General features: G+C 39.2%; 1 protein-coding gene across 1 annotated transcript in view; it reads right to left on the bottom strand.

The window, feature by feature from the left end:
- The window catches only part of PIEZO2 (piezo type mechanosensitive ion channel component 2), a 656646-nt gene that overhangs the window by 120005 nt on the left and 518595 nt on the right, over positions 1–18046 (bottom strand). Inside the window, exons 11-17 of the mRNA XM_064294736.1 lie at positions 17184–17322; positions 13860–14008; positions 10842–11072; positions 6978–7101; positions 5178–5467; positions 3912–4060; positions 1648–1821 (exon numbers count right to left, since the gene is read on the bottom strand). Of these exons, the coding sequence (XP_064150806.1) occupies positions 1648–1821; positions 3912–4060; positions 5178–5467; positions 6978–7101; positions 10842–11072; positions 13860–14008; positions 17184–17322 (1256 nt within the window). The remainder of the gene's footprint in view (positions 1–1647; positions 1822–3911; positions 4061–5177; positions 5468–6977; positions 7102–10841; positions 11073–13859; positions 14009–17183; positions 17323–18046) is intronic.

The raw sequence follows: 18046 nt of genomic DNA on the forward strand, positions 1-18046 counted from the left end.
GCTTGATGAGTCTTTCAAAGCCACAGAACCTAAGGTTCCAGAAAATTTTTATCCACAGAACTAAAAATGAAATCTCTGGAGCCTAAACTCTTCAGACTTGCTGACTGATGCTGTAGTCCTTCCACGAATCCTCCTAATTGAATAAAGCATGTATTCTTAAAAGAAAATCTGTGGGGCAAATTCACTTTTCATGTATCTCAGTCCCAACAACTGTGATTCTTTGGTCCTGTAAAATCTTTGCTGAACCATACTATCTTCTACAGCTCTGAAAAATGTCTATTTTTCTGGGTAAACTGTGACCTATTTACCTATTTAATTGCATAACAGAAGCCTCAGAAACATGACAATAAATATAATTGCAAGGAAAAGCTTCAATATACTGGAGGAACTTCCAATGAAGATAAAATATAGAAGGAAACAAAAGACATTTAGAAGAAAAAAATTAAAAAGCTATTGTTAGCAATGAACAAAAATTACGTTTCTTCCACAAACAAATCTGCTTACTAAAAGATTTTTTTTACTGAATATGACTTTTCGAAAAATACGGTAAGGGTTTATAATTAAATGAAGTACGTTAAATAATCAGAGTTGAATACCGAATACTATTTTACAGAAGCATGTATGTATTTGATTAATCATACACACACACACGTAATTGTTCACAAGGCTCACAAGCAGTGTTAAAACAATCATCCTTTCCAGTTTCTACTACAGCAGAAATTTAAAGTTTACTATTTTATAAAATGTGTATGATAAAATACTGCTTCATCTTCTTCTTGATACACTCATTTTTTTCCTCTTTGAAGTCCAAGGGTTATAGGAAATTTTCAACTGTAGCATCCATACTCGTAATAGGGTCCCTAGTACAGCCCTTCGCTACCTCGGTGGCTTAACAAGAGTTTTTCCAAGAACTGATTACCATAGGCTAAATATGAGGCATAGAAGAAAATTAGTGTTAGCATTCATTTGAAGAATGCTTGTAATACCCCTGTGACGGAACAGACTAAGGGATGTGAGATAACTCACGGTGATTTCAATAAACAGGGCAGAACAAACAATCACCCATTTGTTACTTGAAAACAATTTATATTTACAGATGAGAAAACAACAAGAGAAAGCTGATGGCAGATGACATATTGTCTTCACTTTCCTTTCTAGTTACTAGCAGATTTCAGACTCTGTTCATTTAGCCAAGGTTCTTCATTTCCAAAAGAGAAGGGAAAATTCTGCCTGTCTTCTCATATGCTCTCCTGGTGGCTGCTTTATTGGTAGTCAATGTAACAGAAAACTCATCCCTGGAATTAATCAGATTCTGTAAATGTCCTAAAAATATATAAACATCGTGCCTAGACAGGAAATGCACATCACCAACTATATAAAGTATTTTAGTCTACATAGCTCTGAATCTACTCACGTGAATATCAAGGTCACTTTTTTTTTTACATTAACCAGTGATAAGTCCCTACCAATTGTTTTAGAAAGTTTCATCAAATATTCTATTTTTTCTCTTTTTTTTTCACTCATGGGTTGGTACTCATGGAAAATTGAGGGTTGAAACTCTAAGTCGGATTATTGGCTTCCTGCAAGGTGGGCAATCAAAAGTGGGGGAGGAAGGCTGCCTTCTGGACACCAGGTACACTCACTCACCTGTAGATGGTGCTGTCTTCTTTGCTGGGAATGGACTTGAGGTCTGTGAGTTCAAGAAACCGGTCATGGAAGTAGTGGAGGTGCAAAATGCACACTAGCAGGAAGGAGGTGGGGATGAATATGCGAGTGAAAAGTTCAGCCACAGTAAACTGTTTTAAGCCGAGATCCTCAAGCCTGTAAAACAAAACAAAAGAAAAAGCAAGAAACTTTCTTAGGCAGTGAAGGCACACTCTCTTTGTCATAAACTATATCACATTCTTTTTTACTCTCTTCAGTTATACCATTTGTTTTTAGTTATACCATTTATTGCCTCCTACTTTTCCACACGTTCTAATTTGGTTTTTGTTTTCACCAACCCAATTCACCAGCTTTTACAATGGTCAATAAGTCCTGATATTGCTAAATTCACTGGCTACTTCTCTTTAATTCCACCTCTAGTCCTTCTTGGAACAGTCTTAGTTTTGATGCCACAACACTTCCCTGGTTTTCCTCTTCCTTCACTGTCTTCTCTTTAAACGCTGACTTCTAACTGCTGGAACATCTCTAGGACTCCATGTTGTGTCTCTCCTCTAGCTGTCCTTTTTTTAATCTTACCTAATCTCTCCTGGATTTACAAGCCATCTTTATGCTTCTGACTGTATCATGTGTATCTACAGCAATCTTCTCCTACAGACTCTTGTATCCATATTTCTTCCTGAAATTCGTTACTTCACAATTATTTAATATTTAATGTTTTCAAAACAGTATTCTTTGTTGAACTGGTAAATGTTCTATTATACATATTTTTACAACCATTAAAAAAATCTGAACAAACCCAATATTCTTGATTTCCTTATTTTCGTCAACAAAGCTGTTCTCCATTGCCCTCTCCCCAATACATGGTGCAACCATCTACCCTGTGCAAAATTCATACATGAGAAGCGAGCCAAGGCTCTTTCTTTTCCATCATCCATAGTTCATCCACGTTTCCTCCAAACTCCTAACCACTTCTTGCATCTCTCCATTCCCATCCTGTCTGCTGCTCTCATGCTTGGCAAGGCCACTGCCATCTCTCACAGGATCACTGTGATCGCTGGCTAACTGATCTTCTTGTTTCTACTCATTTCCCCACAAATCACTTTTTCTCAGGTAGCCAAGGAATCTTTAAAGACTCTTCAAATCTACCAAGAATGAAACAGAAACCACCACTATCTGCAGCGCCATGCACATCCAATGCCTCGCTGAACTCTCTAACCAGCCTGGTTGAACTTGTCGCACTCTAGCCTGGTCCCAGGCAGTGGCCCTTTCTGCGGCTCCTCAGACACCAGAGTTCTGTCCTGTAAGGAACCTTTGCACTTACTTGTTCTTCTCTTGCTATAATTAATGCATTGGCACAGGCAGTGATGTTCTGTTCATCTCTCCTACAATATCAGCCTCACAGGGCGTAGACCATGTTCGCCTCATGTCCTGTTGTGTCTTCAGCACAGGACAATGTCTGTGTCAATAGAGTTCAATAAAACCTAAAGAGGTGCTATATTATGACCCTGTCCTTTAAAACTTCTCTCTTAAAAAAACCCATTGCTGTCGAGTCAATTCCAATGCATAGTGACCCTATAGGACAGAGTAGAACTGCCCCATGGAGTTTCCAGGCAGCACCTGGTGGATTTGAACCGCCAACCTTTTGGTTAGCAGCCGTAGCTCTTAACCACTAAGCCACCAGGGTTTCCTGGCCACTCCCAATTCTAGCTGGATTTCCAAACTGATTTTAGAAGTTTACGGAAGCAAATGGAAAAGGGCAGAGCATTATCTAGTGCGTGCACAGGCCAAACTATCTCATCACTTTCTTAGCACTCACACAAATTTCTTTTTCCCTGGTTTTACCTACCCCCTGGAATCTCAGCACCTGCAACATCAATGAGGACCTGCTGCTGTCTTTACATTCGGAGTCCATGGACCATGACTCATGCAAGAACGGAGTTCCAGTTTGGACAGCATGAAGCAGGGCTGGAAACGACTAAGCAGGTCTATTTCATGTGAAACTGGCATTGGAAAATGCCATTTCATTAACATTTATTGAGCGCCTACTATGTGCCAAGCTCAGGGATAGGTACAGACAACACAAAGGTGCCTAAGACATGAGTTCTGCTCTCCATAAACTCTTAGACGTGGCTCACATCTTGGTCATTTTTACTAAAATCTTCCTTAAAGAAGTTTTGAACAACATGCATTCAAGTCTTCATCGTGTTTCTCACTTTCACATCTCATCATAAGTCAAGATGGCTTACTTTTCTTTTTTCAACCCAGTCATATTTTGCCACAGGCCTGGGAAGTTTTCAAACTGATACGTGTAGATAAAAATAAGCACCAGCATAGTGTAAATAACCACTGACATCCAAAAGTATTTTAGAATTCGCCTCCACCATTCATAGTGCACCTGAAAGCAGACGTTGAAAACCAAACACAAAATAAAAATAAGTTATAGGAAAATTCACAAAAACATTTGGTTTATTCAACCAACAGAGATGATTATATTTACTGATGTTTGAAAAAAGTCTCTTTAACTTTCAGTTTTTAATACTCTCTTCCTAATTCAGTTGAATGGGTCTGGTTTAGAATCTCAGTCCTACCACTTGCTGCTAGCTGTGTCTCTGGGCAAGTTGCTGGGCCCACTGAGCTTCAGTTTTCTCTTCTGTAAGTACGTATTTTACAGAGTTGTTTTGAGGATGAGATAAATAATATTTTTTTGACTCCAAGCTGGGTACCTGGCATATAGGAAGCATTCAAGGAATGGTAGCTGCTGCTGTTGTTCGTATTATAAGACTGGGCAGTTTTGAAATTTAATGCAATATCATGTAAGTAAAAAGGTGGAACAACCACCTTTACCCTAAGCTTGTGGATATTCATTGGAGAACATCTACCCTGGATTTTTAAAAGTATGCAAAAGTTTACTGATTTCATAGTAAATACTGGTAGACATTTTTGTCCTCACATGAAATAATTGTTAACTGTAGCTGCTTTATTTATTTTGTAGGCTATCTGCAAGAATATTTGTTTCACTTGTTACTGCCTAGACAATATTGTCAGTTAAAATTGAGTGAGTGGAGAGTAAAATCTTTAAAAAATGTTAAGTAATTACATACTAAAGCAGCTGAAGCATTATAAGTACGTGTGTGTAGATAGATAGTTTTCTGATTCCAAAACCCCAAATTCAAGTGAAATGGGGAATGATCCACTAATTTAGATGATTCAGCCATGGTTCTTAAATTTCTATTCAAAAATACAATCCAATTATACACGCTTCTTTTTCCAGTGTACTTTTATCAAGAATTTTGAAAAACTTTTTTCTGACATTTTGAAGAACCTACAGTTTAAAATCATGAAAAAGCTAAAGACAGTCATGTCACATTTTAGGATTCTTAGGATATAATGTTTAAATCCCATTAACCACTTCATATAATATGTTCATGGGATTGTACTAACCCAGAATCTCTTTAAATGAAGCTGGGGTACATGTGGGAATAACACAGTAGAGAAACAATGGTTCCACGTACCTGATACAAGGCCACACAGAATAGGAACAGCACCATGTAGATGATTTTGTACATTACGATTTTACCCTCAAAGCTGACAAAGAAGAACATGCCTCCACAGACATAAATCCAGTACTTAATGAACATGGCTACCACCAAATTTCCCAGGACTTTCATGATGTCCTGGTCATCTTCTTCCTCTCCTTCCTCTTCCTCTTCTTTCTTTCTTTCTTGCTTCTCTTCCTTTGCTTCCTCTTCTTCCTCCTTCTCTTTGGACTCACCTTCTACTTCTATACCTTGTAGCTCATCATCTTTAAAATATAAAACTGTGCTGTTATTCTTGACTAGTTGCCTGACCAAAACCACGCTTTGACCAAGTGTGATTCATGCGAGACACAGACATATATGTTACGAATCACTACAGGATTTGAACGACTCTTACACTGTACTAATAAAGCAACATTCAAACTAATTCATGGTCAACTTTCATATCTCCTAAAAATATAGTTTAAAAGAAAATAATTTTGGGATTATTTTTATACTAATTGCTTTATAACGCCTTTTTTATTTCCAGAATCTAAAGAAAACTGAGTACTGTAGGATTTAGAAAAAATAAATAAACAAAAATAACAAAAATCAAAACTATTAAATCAATTTCAAATTCTAATTGTTTCATGTCTATAAACAATCCAAGTAGGGTTTGACTAAATGTGGTTAATGCTAACAATCTTAACCAATGCCTAGTTTTAAATAACTAAAAGTATAAGAGTTAAGGCCAAATGTAATTTAATTTAAATTATATTTAGAGAATAACTGTAATTTAACTAAGTTTAAAACAGTTTCATCCATTGGATGAAAATCTTATTTGGCCTTACTTTCAAAGATGTTAATATGTAAAAAGCATATTTATGGTTACCAACATGCCTGAAATTTGAATAATTTATTCAAACAACTGGTAGACTCACAGTGTGGGCTGTGAAAGTGAGGACTCAGAGCAGTGATCTCAAGTTAACCATTGTTTGACTCAACTAACTGGTTAGTCGAATCACTGTTTATTAAAGACAGCCTAACTCATACAGGTAAGATTGAAATCTTACAGACTTTTATTGCTAAAAAAAAAAAAAAAAAACTCAGTAGTTAGGCCTAAATAAGAAACCATAATAAAAAATAAATAAATAAAGAGTTGGTCCTTGTTGATTTTATCTCAGTTACCTAATTAAAGGATTAACAAGCCAGCTTTGCTTTTGTAAGTACTTTGTAACCCAAATACTTTTTAAACATTTATAGCTTCCTTTTCAAAGATGCTGCTGCTTCATTAACAGTCTGCAGTACAGCCTGCAAACAGGCTGTAAACTTCTACTGATTGGTAAATACAGGGAGGTAGGGAGCAAGGTTGTTCTCATCTTATCCACACAGCAGGCCTAAATCTATAGAAAGGATGATAAAAACATCATCCTCTTATCTTTGACTTTGTGGTACATTATTTTTAGAGGGGGATTCAAATTAAAAAGATTTGAGTCAGCTTTTTGGTTCTAACACTTAATAAAAGTGTGGCCTTAGGGAACTCATTTAACTTCTAGGAGCTGGAGTATCTTCCTTGGTTTAACGAGAATCACTTTGGGGAGGATCCAATAACATGGTATTTTTAAATGCTCCTCGTTGACTCTCTAGTGCGCTACAAGTTACCTCTACTAGTACTGGTACTTATCACTATGGACTAACACTTGGCTCCCATCTGGCTGAATCAGAGAGGCTTTGCTTTCTGATGTGCTTCGGGACTCACAAAATCTTCAGTCACACAATATAGGCATACTGATTTACCTTTTTCTTCATTTTCCTGACTTCCAATTTTGACTTCAGATAAAAGAGCCTCCTTTTGTCGAAGAGTTTTCTGCTCTGTGAGATGCTGCCTCAGCAGTAGCCAAAAGGTAATCGTGAAAAGAATCTGAAAGGAGAGAATCAGCAAAACAAGAGTTAAGCAACCTTTGGAAGTTAAACACATTTCAAGAAATATAATGTTTTCTTCCACCATTCAGTGGCAGGGCAGGCATAATAAATAAATTTTAGTTATAAGAGAGAGTCAGGTCACTCCTTGATTTCAAATGATGGCAGCATGTGTGTGCCTGTGGCTGGAGCATGTCCAGCCCTGTCTAAAGTCCGAGGAAGATGCATTGGGAGGTCCAGTTACTCCCACCTGGGCAGGAAGTCAACTCCCTAGCAATGGTCCCCTCAAGCTGCTAATCCTTGACTGGCTTCCTGTCCTGAGTATGACATCATCCCCATTTTGATCTATAATTCTCTTGTATAAAATGCCTTTGGCTCTGAAATATTCCTTATTTTGGAGAACTCTGGAGAAGGGAAAAAAAATTCCATCCTACAAAATAGAATCTCTTATTATTCCCATCAGTCTTCGAAAGCTGAAGGAAGAATAGTCCCAAATAGTCACACTTCGGTATCAACGTTTTCTTGACGGTTTATGATTTCAGGGAAGAAAAATTGTGATTTCAAGGAGCTCCATTTTTGAGGGATTGCAGTGCCTGGCACACAGTCATTGTTTTTCCTTTTTGGCAATAGCTTCATTGAGATATAATTCACATACCATATAAGCTACCCATTTGAAGTGTGCAACTCAGTGGTTTTTAGTTCACTCAGAGCTGTGCAATCATTATCAAAGTCAATTTTAGAATATTTTCATCACACCAAGAAGAAACCCCATAGCAGCCACCCTCACCCCCCCACCCCCAGTCCTAAGCAACCACTAGCTTTCTTTCTGTTTCTATAGGCTTGCCTTTTCTGGACGTTTCATAAAAATATGGTGGCCACAATAGGTGGCCTTCTGTGCCTGGCTTCTTTCACTTAGTATAACATTTTCGAGATGTATCCATATTTTAGTACATACCAGTATTTCAGAATAAAAAACCAAAAACCAAACCCATTGCCATCGAGTCAATTCTGACTCATAGTGACCCTATAGGACAGAGTAGAACTGCCCCATAGCGTTTCCAAGGAGTGAGTGGTGGACTCGAATTGCCAACCTTTTGGTTAGCAGCCAAGCTCTTAACTACTGCACCCTATTATTTGGATATGCCACATTTTATTTATCCTTTCCTCAGTCGATGGAAATTTAGGTTGTTTCCACTTTTTGGCTATTATATAAATGTTGCTATGAACATTCATGTACACATTTTTGTGTGGATGTTTTCATTCCTCCTGGGTATATTCTTAGGAATGGAATTTCTGGGTCTAATGGCAGCTCTGCGTTTAACTTTTTGAGGAACCTCCAAATGATTTTCCACAGCAGCTGAATCATTTTACATCCTACCAGCGACACATGAGAATTTTGATTTCTACACCTCGCCAACACTTGTTATATTTTTGTTTATAGCCATCCTAGTAGATCTGAAGTGGAATCTCATTATGGTTCATAGTAGGCTTTTAATAAATATTTGCCAAAGAAAGGGAAAAAACAGATAAATGAAGGGGTCATTCTTCACTTTGAATAACTGCCCACTTAAATATCTGTAAATATCTACTTTTCATTTTTCTTCAACATACACGTCATGCAAACTAGTCCTGGTAAACATGTTAGAATCTAATGAAGTCAAGGCCAGCTAAGAATCAGAGTGACTACACTTCTGAAAATCTACCATTAAACTTCTGGAAATCACAACTGATTGAAGTAAACTGCAATTTGAGGGAGAAACCCATGCTTCCCTAAGGCACATGCACAGAACCTAGGAGTAACTGGGAACAAATGGGACATCTCTCCTAGGGATGACGTTAAAAGTCGGGACTTGAAGAAGGCAGGTGGTATGGTTTGGCCGAGTTGGGAGTGGGCTGTCCTAGCAGTTTAAGAAGCTGAGCTTAGCAAGCTGCTGAGTCTGGCTAGGCTAGAAGTGCTCAGGCTTTGAGGACTGAAGCCTTATTCTTTCTTTCTCTCATTTTCTATCACAGTGACATAGCACTCTGCAAACAGTAAATGTTATGACTTATGTGATTGTTATAGAGATTTTATGAGCCGGGAGTTGTATTTCATTATTTATGACAATATCTTGTACTTTGGAACTCCGGATGCAATAAAATATAAATGCAGAACCCAGTTTCCCTAGAATTATTTTTGTGGTAACAAATCCATCTTCCAAATAATGTTTTTCCCCCAAAGAACTGATAATTTTAAATCAAACAAGAGGTAATTCAACTAATTGATTGGCATGTATTTTTTAGACATCTCACTGATATTCCAAGTCAGGTTGTAGCAGATTTATACATTCCAGAGGAGACGGTTTTGAAGTTCTCTTACAGAAAAAGACTAACTTACCAGTTGTATACGTGTGTGAGTGTGGGTATGTTCAAGGGGAAAGAGCGAGGGAGAGAAGAAAGGAAAGTCAGACAAAGCTGACTTGTGAGCAAGAGTGTTAAGAGGGACGGTCAGTATGGAATAAGGTTTGGGAGAGAAAGTGGGAGTGGGGTGGGCATGGGAGTTTTGAATGAATGAATGACTAAATGAATGAATGAAGTTTCCACGGTCCCTGAACATAGAGGATTATAGTCTAATTTCCAAATGCTATTAACATTCACCTGTTAAGATGTTTTTCCTTCACCCCAACAGTCCCCCACCAAAACATCTATTTTCTTGACCAATCCTTGGTCTAGGCTACTCAGTACCCCCTTTATGCCTGATTGCCTTGAGTATGGGGCATCTGGTAACCTGTAAAGAAGGTGGTTGCTCCCAGGAAATATGGATTTCATAACAGAGATACTAATTATCCTCTCCGCCTAGTGGAAAAAAATTTTCAAGGCTCATCCAGTACTGACACATGATTGCTTCTACTGTCTTAAAGTCATAAACACGAAGGGAATATAAAACGTAGGAATGCCTAAGCTTCGGAAATTCTACTGTCTTAAAGTCATAAACACAAAGGGATATAAAGCGTAGGAATGCCTAAGCTTCGGAAATAAAAACTCTGTTAAAATGGCTCAGGACAATAAGTGAATACTGAAAGACTATGCGATAACTATGGATGACGTACATATCATATACTACATTTTTATGCAAATAAGGCACACCATGTGTCTGTCTGCCAACAGCGCCCTCCTCCCTGTGAGGTCCATGTTGCTGTAAAGAACTCAGCACACTTAGGAAAATATCTTGTGGGGGGAGGGCACAGTTGGCACACAAGCATAGAAGGCATGTGTGATTTGTGTAAATATACAGTAATCTGTCGGAGAAAAACAGCATGCAAGTGCCATACTTTATATTTACTGCTAAAAAAGTGTTTTAGCACATTATTGGAGAAAGCTTGTTTTTATTAATAAACAATATAAAACGTAAGCAGGTTTTACAAATTGAAACCTATCAAAGAAAGTCTTTAATCCTTTGAAATAGTTTTACATTTTTTTTTTCCTATTTCTCTATATAATTTATACTGGTTAATACCTTTTTTATTTGAACTTTAAACATTTTCATGTTGAAATAGAATCTCAAAGCATGGTGCAATATTTGTTCATGTTTAAATTACAGCAGCCTAACAGCAATATAAATGATTTCTTGCATTTTCATATCTGTTCATTTTTGGAAGACTATGTATTCAGAACCTATTTTTCTAAGTTTTTGCTTGGGTATGGTTATTATAATTATTGTGGTTGTGTATCATTGTTTTGTTTTCTTGTTTTCTACTCACTTACCTTTGAGGCAAGCTCTCCTGGCTCCTTCTTTTCTAAAAACCCTGGGACCTTTTTAATTTCAGGAAGTTCAAAGCTCCATATATACTGTAATACCAGCAGGAGATTCCCGTAGACAACCATGAAAGGAGAACTGATCATTGCATATTTCCTTCTGTTGCGAATCATCCAAAGAGCACACGACCAAATCAACAACACAAACGTCAACCAGCTGTGGTAGGTAATACTCCAAGCCTCAAGAAAAAAAGAAAATCAGATGATAGTCAATACAATACATTCCCCCCCGCTCTACCAAGTTAAAAGTCACCTAAAAAGAAAATGGCATAATATTCAAACTGAGGAGAGAACAGAGTCAGGGTGGAATCTCGGAGAGACCCCCACCTGTGGCACAGGGGAGGAGGAAGAGGAAGCTGCTGATTGTGCTGAGAACATTGTTTCTGAACTTTCTTTCGGGAACAGAGTCAACGGCAAAGGAGTCTTCACTGCAAGTCCTTTTCCTTTACCCCAAATCTTTACCCTATTTTACAGTATTAAAAGCAACTGCTGTTGAAAAATAACATTTATTTCTCAAATAATGCTTTTCCCTCAAAACATTAATTTCTTTCTCCTTTCTTTTTACAAAATACCTTGGGGTCAGCTGTTGCTGAGTGATGAGTGAGCGTGGGCTATCACTAGGGTTGAGAAATAGAAACATCGAGAACAGCATACAAGTGAGGCTTCAAAAGTCGCTCTTAGTAGACTATCCAAGAAATATACATGATGGAAATAAGAAAACTTACACAAGGAAGCTGTGTTTTAGGCTCTGCACACCCAAAATAATCAACCCAAATTCATTTAAAGGCTAACCTCAGCTTCTGTTCTGTAAGGGCCAGGGCTAAAGAGCCATTAGACCCTTCAAACAAATGATACATTCACACTAACCTTCCAAAGAATCTGTAATGTATCTCAAAAAGAAGCAACTAGAACAGTCTGTAAATCAAGCTCATGAATACTGTTAACTTCAAGAAATCTACTATCTCTGACCATAATCTCTAATAATATATGTATATTTTTGGTAAAACTTTTAAAAATACCTTCTAGTGTTTCTAATGTGTTGCTTCTGGAAAGTAGGCAGGTATTAAGATAAACAAGTAAACTTGGAAAAAATACTTCCTCTCAGCAATTTTCAAATTTGTTCTAAAGCACAACTCACTTTTAAAGCAATGAGTTATGTAAAATTGTCAGTTAAAACATATGAAAATCATAAATCAGAAATGCAAATGGTTTTTATTAAAAATGAGTTAGTAACTGAAAACTGTTATCATGTCTGAATTATTTTCATGATATATATTATTTAACAAAGGTTAAATAACATTTAATGCATTTGCATTAAACAACGCATTTAAAATATTTGCATAAAACAATATATTAACGCATTTACCTAGTATGAAATACAGATAGAATTTTGCTATTTTTTTTGCAACCCAGCAAAATAATTTCACCGGATATTATAGCCCCAGCAAATATCTCCCCCACACACTATTCTTGTTTGAGAGGGAAAGGTGGAAGGGGGAGAAAAACAAGTTGCAGGCATTATTTTTCTGATTTAAAAATGTTAATGCCTAAGCTACATCTGTCTTTCAGCCACGGACGTTGGGAAGTAGGATCTGCATTATGTTGTCTACTACGTCCGCTTTCAAAGCTGTCCGATAGTTTAGTACGTTCATACTTAGTATTTTTGAATAAAGACATATCATTCTAATAGAATAGGCCCCTTAGGACTTCTGTTTCTGTCTGTGATAAAAAGTTGGCTCCAGGGGGATCTTCCAGGGGTAGCAGGTGCTTTTAAAACATTAATAATGTGCAAGAACCACATTTCTAATGAAGGGTCTGCTCTATTATCTTGTTTTACAATCGATTTTTTCTATTAAGTAACAAAATGCGTAAAGCTTTTTTTTAAGGTATATTTCTTTACACAGAAGACCAAACCTACCTGGCTTAGGGAAAAACAAAACAAGAGCATACTCTTTTGAGTTCAGAATCAGAATTGTAAATTACATTTATAAGTTCAATATTTAAAAATCAGAGATTTTCTGTAGTTTAAAGTAGAGGTTGATATATAGAAGATATAAAAAAGTAACCGAAAGAGCACAGAATTAATTTTATTTAAAGAATAGAGTTTGCAATTCCAGTATGAACTGTATTGAATTCAGAGGGGCTTTCTGTTTTCCAACCTGCTCTCAGATGTAGCGGTGATAATTATTAGAAATTGGAGTTGAATTACACACAAGTTTATCTGGGAAACATTTGACTGAGTGTCCAGGAAAACTGCAATTAGTATTTTTTTCTCCCTACAGGATGTTTCATAAAGGTGTCTATGGGATCTCGCCATTGACCACCAGACTTGGAAAAGTTTAATTTTAAATGAAAGAATTGAGTTTCTCAAAAACAAAGCAGATTTCTTGGGAAAGTTTGTTTTCAGGAAGGGGAAAAATTAGACCTTCTTTTATCTTCTATCTGTAGACCAAAGGACTATTTTTATACCTTTGATGTTGGAGAGGGAGGATGTCCCTGGAGGTGAGTAGAAACACATAAATGGAGGGCTCACAACTGGTTCTTGGGCACTCTGGTGGCCTGATGCTCACATAGGCGGAAATTTATTGCAGCTAAGATTGAATAAAGTATCACTCAGATCTAAGCTAGGATGTTAATATAACTGACTGAAACAAAGAAAAGTAGTCTATGTTAATCCTGAAGACCTTCAATACCTTCTAGAAAAACTATTCAATATATCCTCTTAAGCTGGATTAATGGGGGACAGCCTGACTTGATAATGCAATTTAAGAGAAATGTATAAATATTTAAAAGGAGTTGAAGAGGACACGCTTTCACAATCCATAATATAAAAATCCCTTGAGAAGTTAACATAACCAATCATCCTCTGCAAAGATGTTGAGAAGGTGGGGCTCAGGCACCATCGCCCCGCACACTTTCCACTGCCTCTCATACATACCATCGTGTACACTCCAACATCATACATACCATCATAGCAATAAGAGCACAGATGTAACTCTGCTTCATAATAAACTGGAACACAGAGACCATGGCGTGAACTTTGATGCTTCTCTTTTCCTCATGGCTCCTTTCCTTTTCAAATTCTTCTTCCTTGTCCTCTTCTTCCTCTTTCTTTTCTAAATGGACAAATATTTTATGTAACTACTCATACAAATATGTAAATTTTATATAAATGACCAAGCAGTACAGCACATGTACGATTTTAGCACAGGCTTTTACTTAAGAGTTCAGGAAGCTTTTCCATTTAATAAAACCCAAACCCATTCCTATGGGTCGATTCCAACTCATAGCAACCCTATAGGACAGAGCAGAACTGCCCTTTAGGGTTTCCAAGGCTGTAAATTTTTATGGAAGCCACATCTTTAAGACTGCCACATCTCTCTCCTGCAGAGCAGCTGGTGGGTTCAAACTGCCAACCTTTCGATTTGCGGCCAAGCTCTTAGCTATACCACCAGGGCTCCTCCATTTAATAAAGCTCTTTAGAATTCACACAGGATCAATACGGAAGTGTAATGGGACCCAGAGCTCAGAAATCTAAGATGGTCCCTCAATGGCCCCTGCCTCCTGGTATTCATGCCTGTGGGTAACCCCTCCCCTTGAAGGTAGGTGGAACCTGTAACTGACCTCTAACAAATAGAACCCTTCAAAAGTGATGGAATGGCACTTCCAAGACGAGGTTAAAAAAGACTGTGATTTTTGTTATAGGCGCTTTTGCTCATTCTCTCTCTCACTTGCCCTGAAAGAAGCCAGCTGTCATGTTGAAAGCCACCCTACAAAGAGACCCAGGTGGCATGGAACTGGCCAGCAGCCAGAAAGGACCTGAGGCTGGCCAATAGCCACATTAGGGGCCTGGAAGCAGGTCTTCCCTAGGGCAAGCCTTTAGGTGAGATCATGGCCCTGCCAAAGTCTCGACTGCAATGTCATGACAGACCTCAAGCCAGGGGAACCCAGCTTAGTTGCATTCAGATTCCAGCTCACAGAAACTGTGAGGTAATAAATGTTGTTGTAAACAGCTAAGTTTGGGGGTAACTGGTCACTCAGTAGTAGATAACTAACAGAAAGAGTATACGGAGTACGGATACAGACTGTGGAAAGCCAACTGACCAACCACCCACTTTGCCAGAGTGAGCTCTGCGGCCCACAACTTCCTGTTGGGTCATGGGAGAGGCAGAAAGTCATGCTGAGGAAGGAAAGTTCAGGTGCAGGCAGGAGAGTAGGGGTAGCGGTGTAGGGGAGAGGAAAGCAGCAACAGAAAAGTACTGGGCCAAGTGTGAAGGAAGGATTTCTCCTCAGGATCCTCCTACAGCTGTCATCAGAGCTGATGTAAAGTAATGAGAGACACACTTAAGGAAAATGTCCCTCCTGTCTTGTTTAAATCAAATGGGTGACACAGAAGCAGCTAAAGCAAGGAGTAAAGTGCAGTTTCCACACACGCTGCCGCTCTCACGTGTCTGACGGGAGCCGCTGCAGAAGCCTGCCACCTTCCATTGTCCTAACGACAGGGCTGGGGAGGCCTGGGCTTTGCACGAGACAGTCCACGGAGCACAGGGGAGGCAGGAGACACCAAGCCTGGTAGATTTCACAGTGACGGGTGGGCTACTTATCTAGCTGTGACACTCCTCGTATCAATGTTGTTGTTGGGTGCCATGGAGTCAATTTTTGACTCACAGTGACTCCATGTGACAGAGTAGAACTGCCCCATAGAGTTTTCTAAGCTGTAATCTTCATGGGAGCAGATCGCCAGGTCTTTCTCCCAAGGAGACACTGGGTGGGTTTGATCTGACAATTTTTTGGTCAGCAATGGACTCTACAGGTTTTGCTTTACTTTTGGAAGTTGAATTTATGATTTGAGCATGCTCGAGTTTGCCTTGTCAGCAGTCAAAATTCTACTCATGTAAACCAGTGTATAAATAGAAGGATATCTTGGTTGTAGACTGAAACTCTCAAATGGTAGAGGGCAAAGAAGTCACAAATGCTGACTCCTGGGCCCTGCCCTAGGTGATTCTGGTGCAGGTGATCTGAAAACTTCACTTTGGAAAGCACCATATTTCCTTGAGATTTTCAGTAAGTGAAGGCCTTTTAAGCCTGAGTTGCAAAACTAAAAACTATGCCTGTGGGAAGCAGAAATGGGTAAATGCTAGTGGAGCCACAGGACTGGGGTGTGTGTGTGTGTTTGTGTGAAACGGCACCAAGCCTGACCTTCCCGGGGAGTACTGAATAACGTGACTGCCCTGTGTGCTGTCAAGTAGAGGCACCATCAGGGGCAACTATGGGAGTGCTGACCAAGAACTACAAAGAAGAGAGCAACAGAATAAGTATAAACATAGCATGAATTCCATACAACTATAGGCAAAAATCTCTAGTATTATAGTTTCTTTTTACTACCTGCACAAAGGTAGTTTTTCTTCTTTTTTTCTCAAGAATAAATTTAGCTAATTCCGTATTTATGAATTAGTATTTTCCTTTGGGTCTTCATTTCTCATTCCCCTGACAGGAGCAATAACAACAGAGGCCAAGCCAACTGCTGCTCTGTAGACACGAGGGACTAGTGTTGCCAGGTATTCAGATTCTTCAAGGGATTTCTGAAAGTTCCATTTCTAGGTCAGAATGGCTGCTTTTCAAATGGTGGCTACTAGTTAGTTTTTAAAAAAATATTGTGCAGGCCAAAAACCAAGTCTAAGGGTTTTAAAATTAAATGGGCTAGCACAGCCAGTCACGGAGCACTGAGGAGAAAGTATCAAACACTGAATAATCAGTTCCAGTGTTTTACCAGGTTACCACTTGGTCACCTCTGGCAACAGTGTGCTTTCCTTCATCGTAATAAACTGAGAGAAGAGGACCAGGACAAACTTGAACGCTTTTTTTTTTTTTTTTTAATATACAAAAAAAACAGCTCTCTCATAAAACACTTGTAAGTTAGCCAGTGTGAGTATTAACTACAAAGACATATCAAATTATGGAAAGACTAAAACATATAGAAACACATAGGTTTAATACTAAAAATAAATTGACATGCTTAAAATGTTTTTTACCTTTTACTTTCAAAGTTTGTTCTGATTATGCCACTTATTTTGTCTAAAAGGATAGAACACAAACAGCAATATGTTGCAGCAAAATATAGGCAGAAAGTAAATAATTAACTTTAATTATAGCGATCATGGGAAAAAACATATCTTTAAAAATAAAAAGGAAAGAAAGAAAAGAACAAAAACAGAGCAGGAAGCCAGGGCGCTGGGGGCGTCGGCAGGCAGGAGAGAGCGCTGCACGCGCGGCGCCACAGCGGCTCGGTACCTGCGGCCTGGGCGCTGGTGTCCCAGCGGTACTGCGGCGTGGAGTACACGTCGGCCTTGGCCGGCCCGTTCTCCCTCGGGAGCTGCGGGTGGATGGTGTGGTAGTCCACCGGCTTGCCGTTCACGGTCACCAGCAGGCCCTGCTGGGAGCGGGGCGAAGCGCACCTGTGACAGCAGCTCTGGTCTCAGAGAGGTACCCCTCCTTCCTGTATTCCGCTGTGACTCCCCACAGGGTCCCTGGCTGCCCGCTCACTGCCCACGGATCTTACAGCACGCGTACACTGCCTCTCCACACTACGCTCCACAGAGCGAGGCGTGCAGTGTCCATCTGATCGAGTCACACTTCTGCTGAAAACCATGTGGACGGAGCACGCTCTCCTCCGCACACAGGCCACCTCCTTTACGGGCAGGCAGAGGCCTTCGTGGTCTGGTTCTGGTGTCCCTCAGGCCTCAGCCCTTGCCACTGTCCTCCTTCCAGTCTTCCCTCCAGCCCTCTCCCGGCCCCACCCACCCGCCCCACGTAGGACAACTACAACTCTCCTTCAGGTCCTCCGCGGCCCTCTGATTCCCGACTGCTGCCTCAGGACGCTAAAGTGCAGTGTCCTGGGTTTTTCTTTTTTCCTGTCTCTTTGGCTTTACAATTTTAAGATACGCATGTAAATATAAACATACACAAGCATATGCACATGGGGTCCACGGACATGCGAGACTTCAATTCAAATTATGTAATATGCATATCTGCAAGCGCACACACAAAAAAAGCTTTAAAAAATCCACCGACGTGGCTTTTTAAAATGTTTAATTTTGTATGATTATACCCAATCTCAGATTATATGAATCAGTGTTTTAACAGCGATAGAGACA

Source organism: Loxodonta africana, chromosome 11 (assembly GCF_030014295.1).
Source record: "Loxodonta africana isolate mLoxAfr1 chromosome 11, mLoxAfr1.hap2, whole genome shotgun sequence".
Lineage (NCBI taxonomy): Eukaryota > Metazoa > Chordata > Mammalia > Proboscidea > Elephantidae > Loxodonta > Loxodonta africana.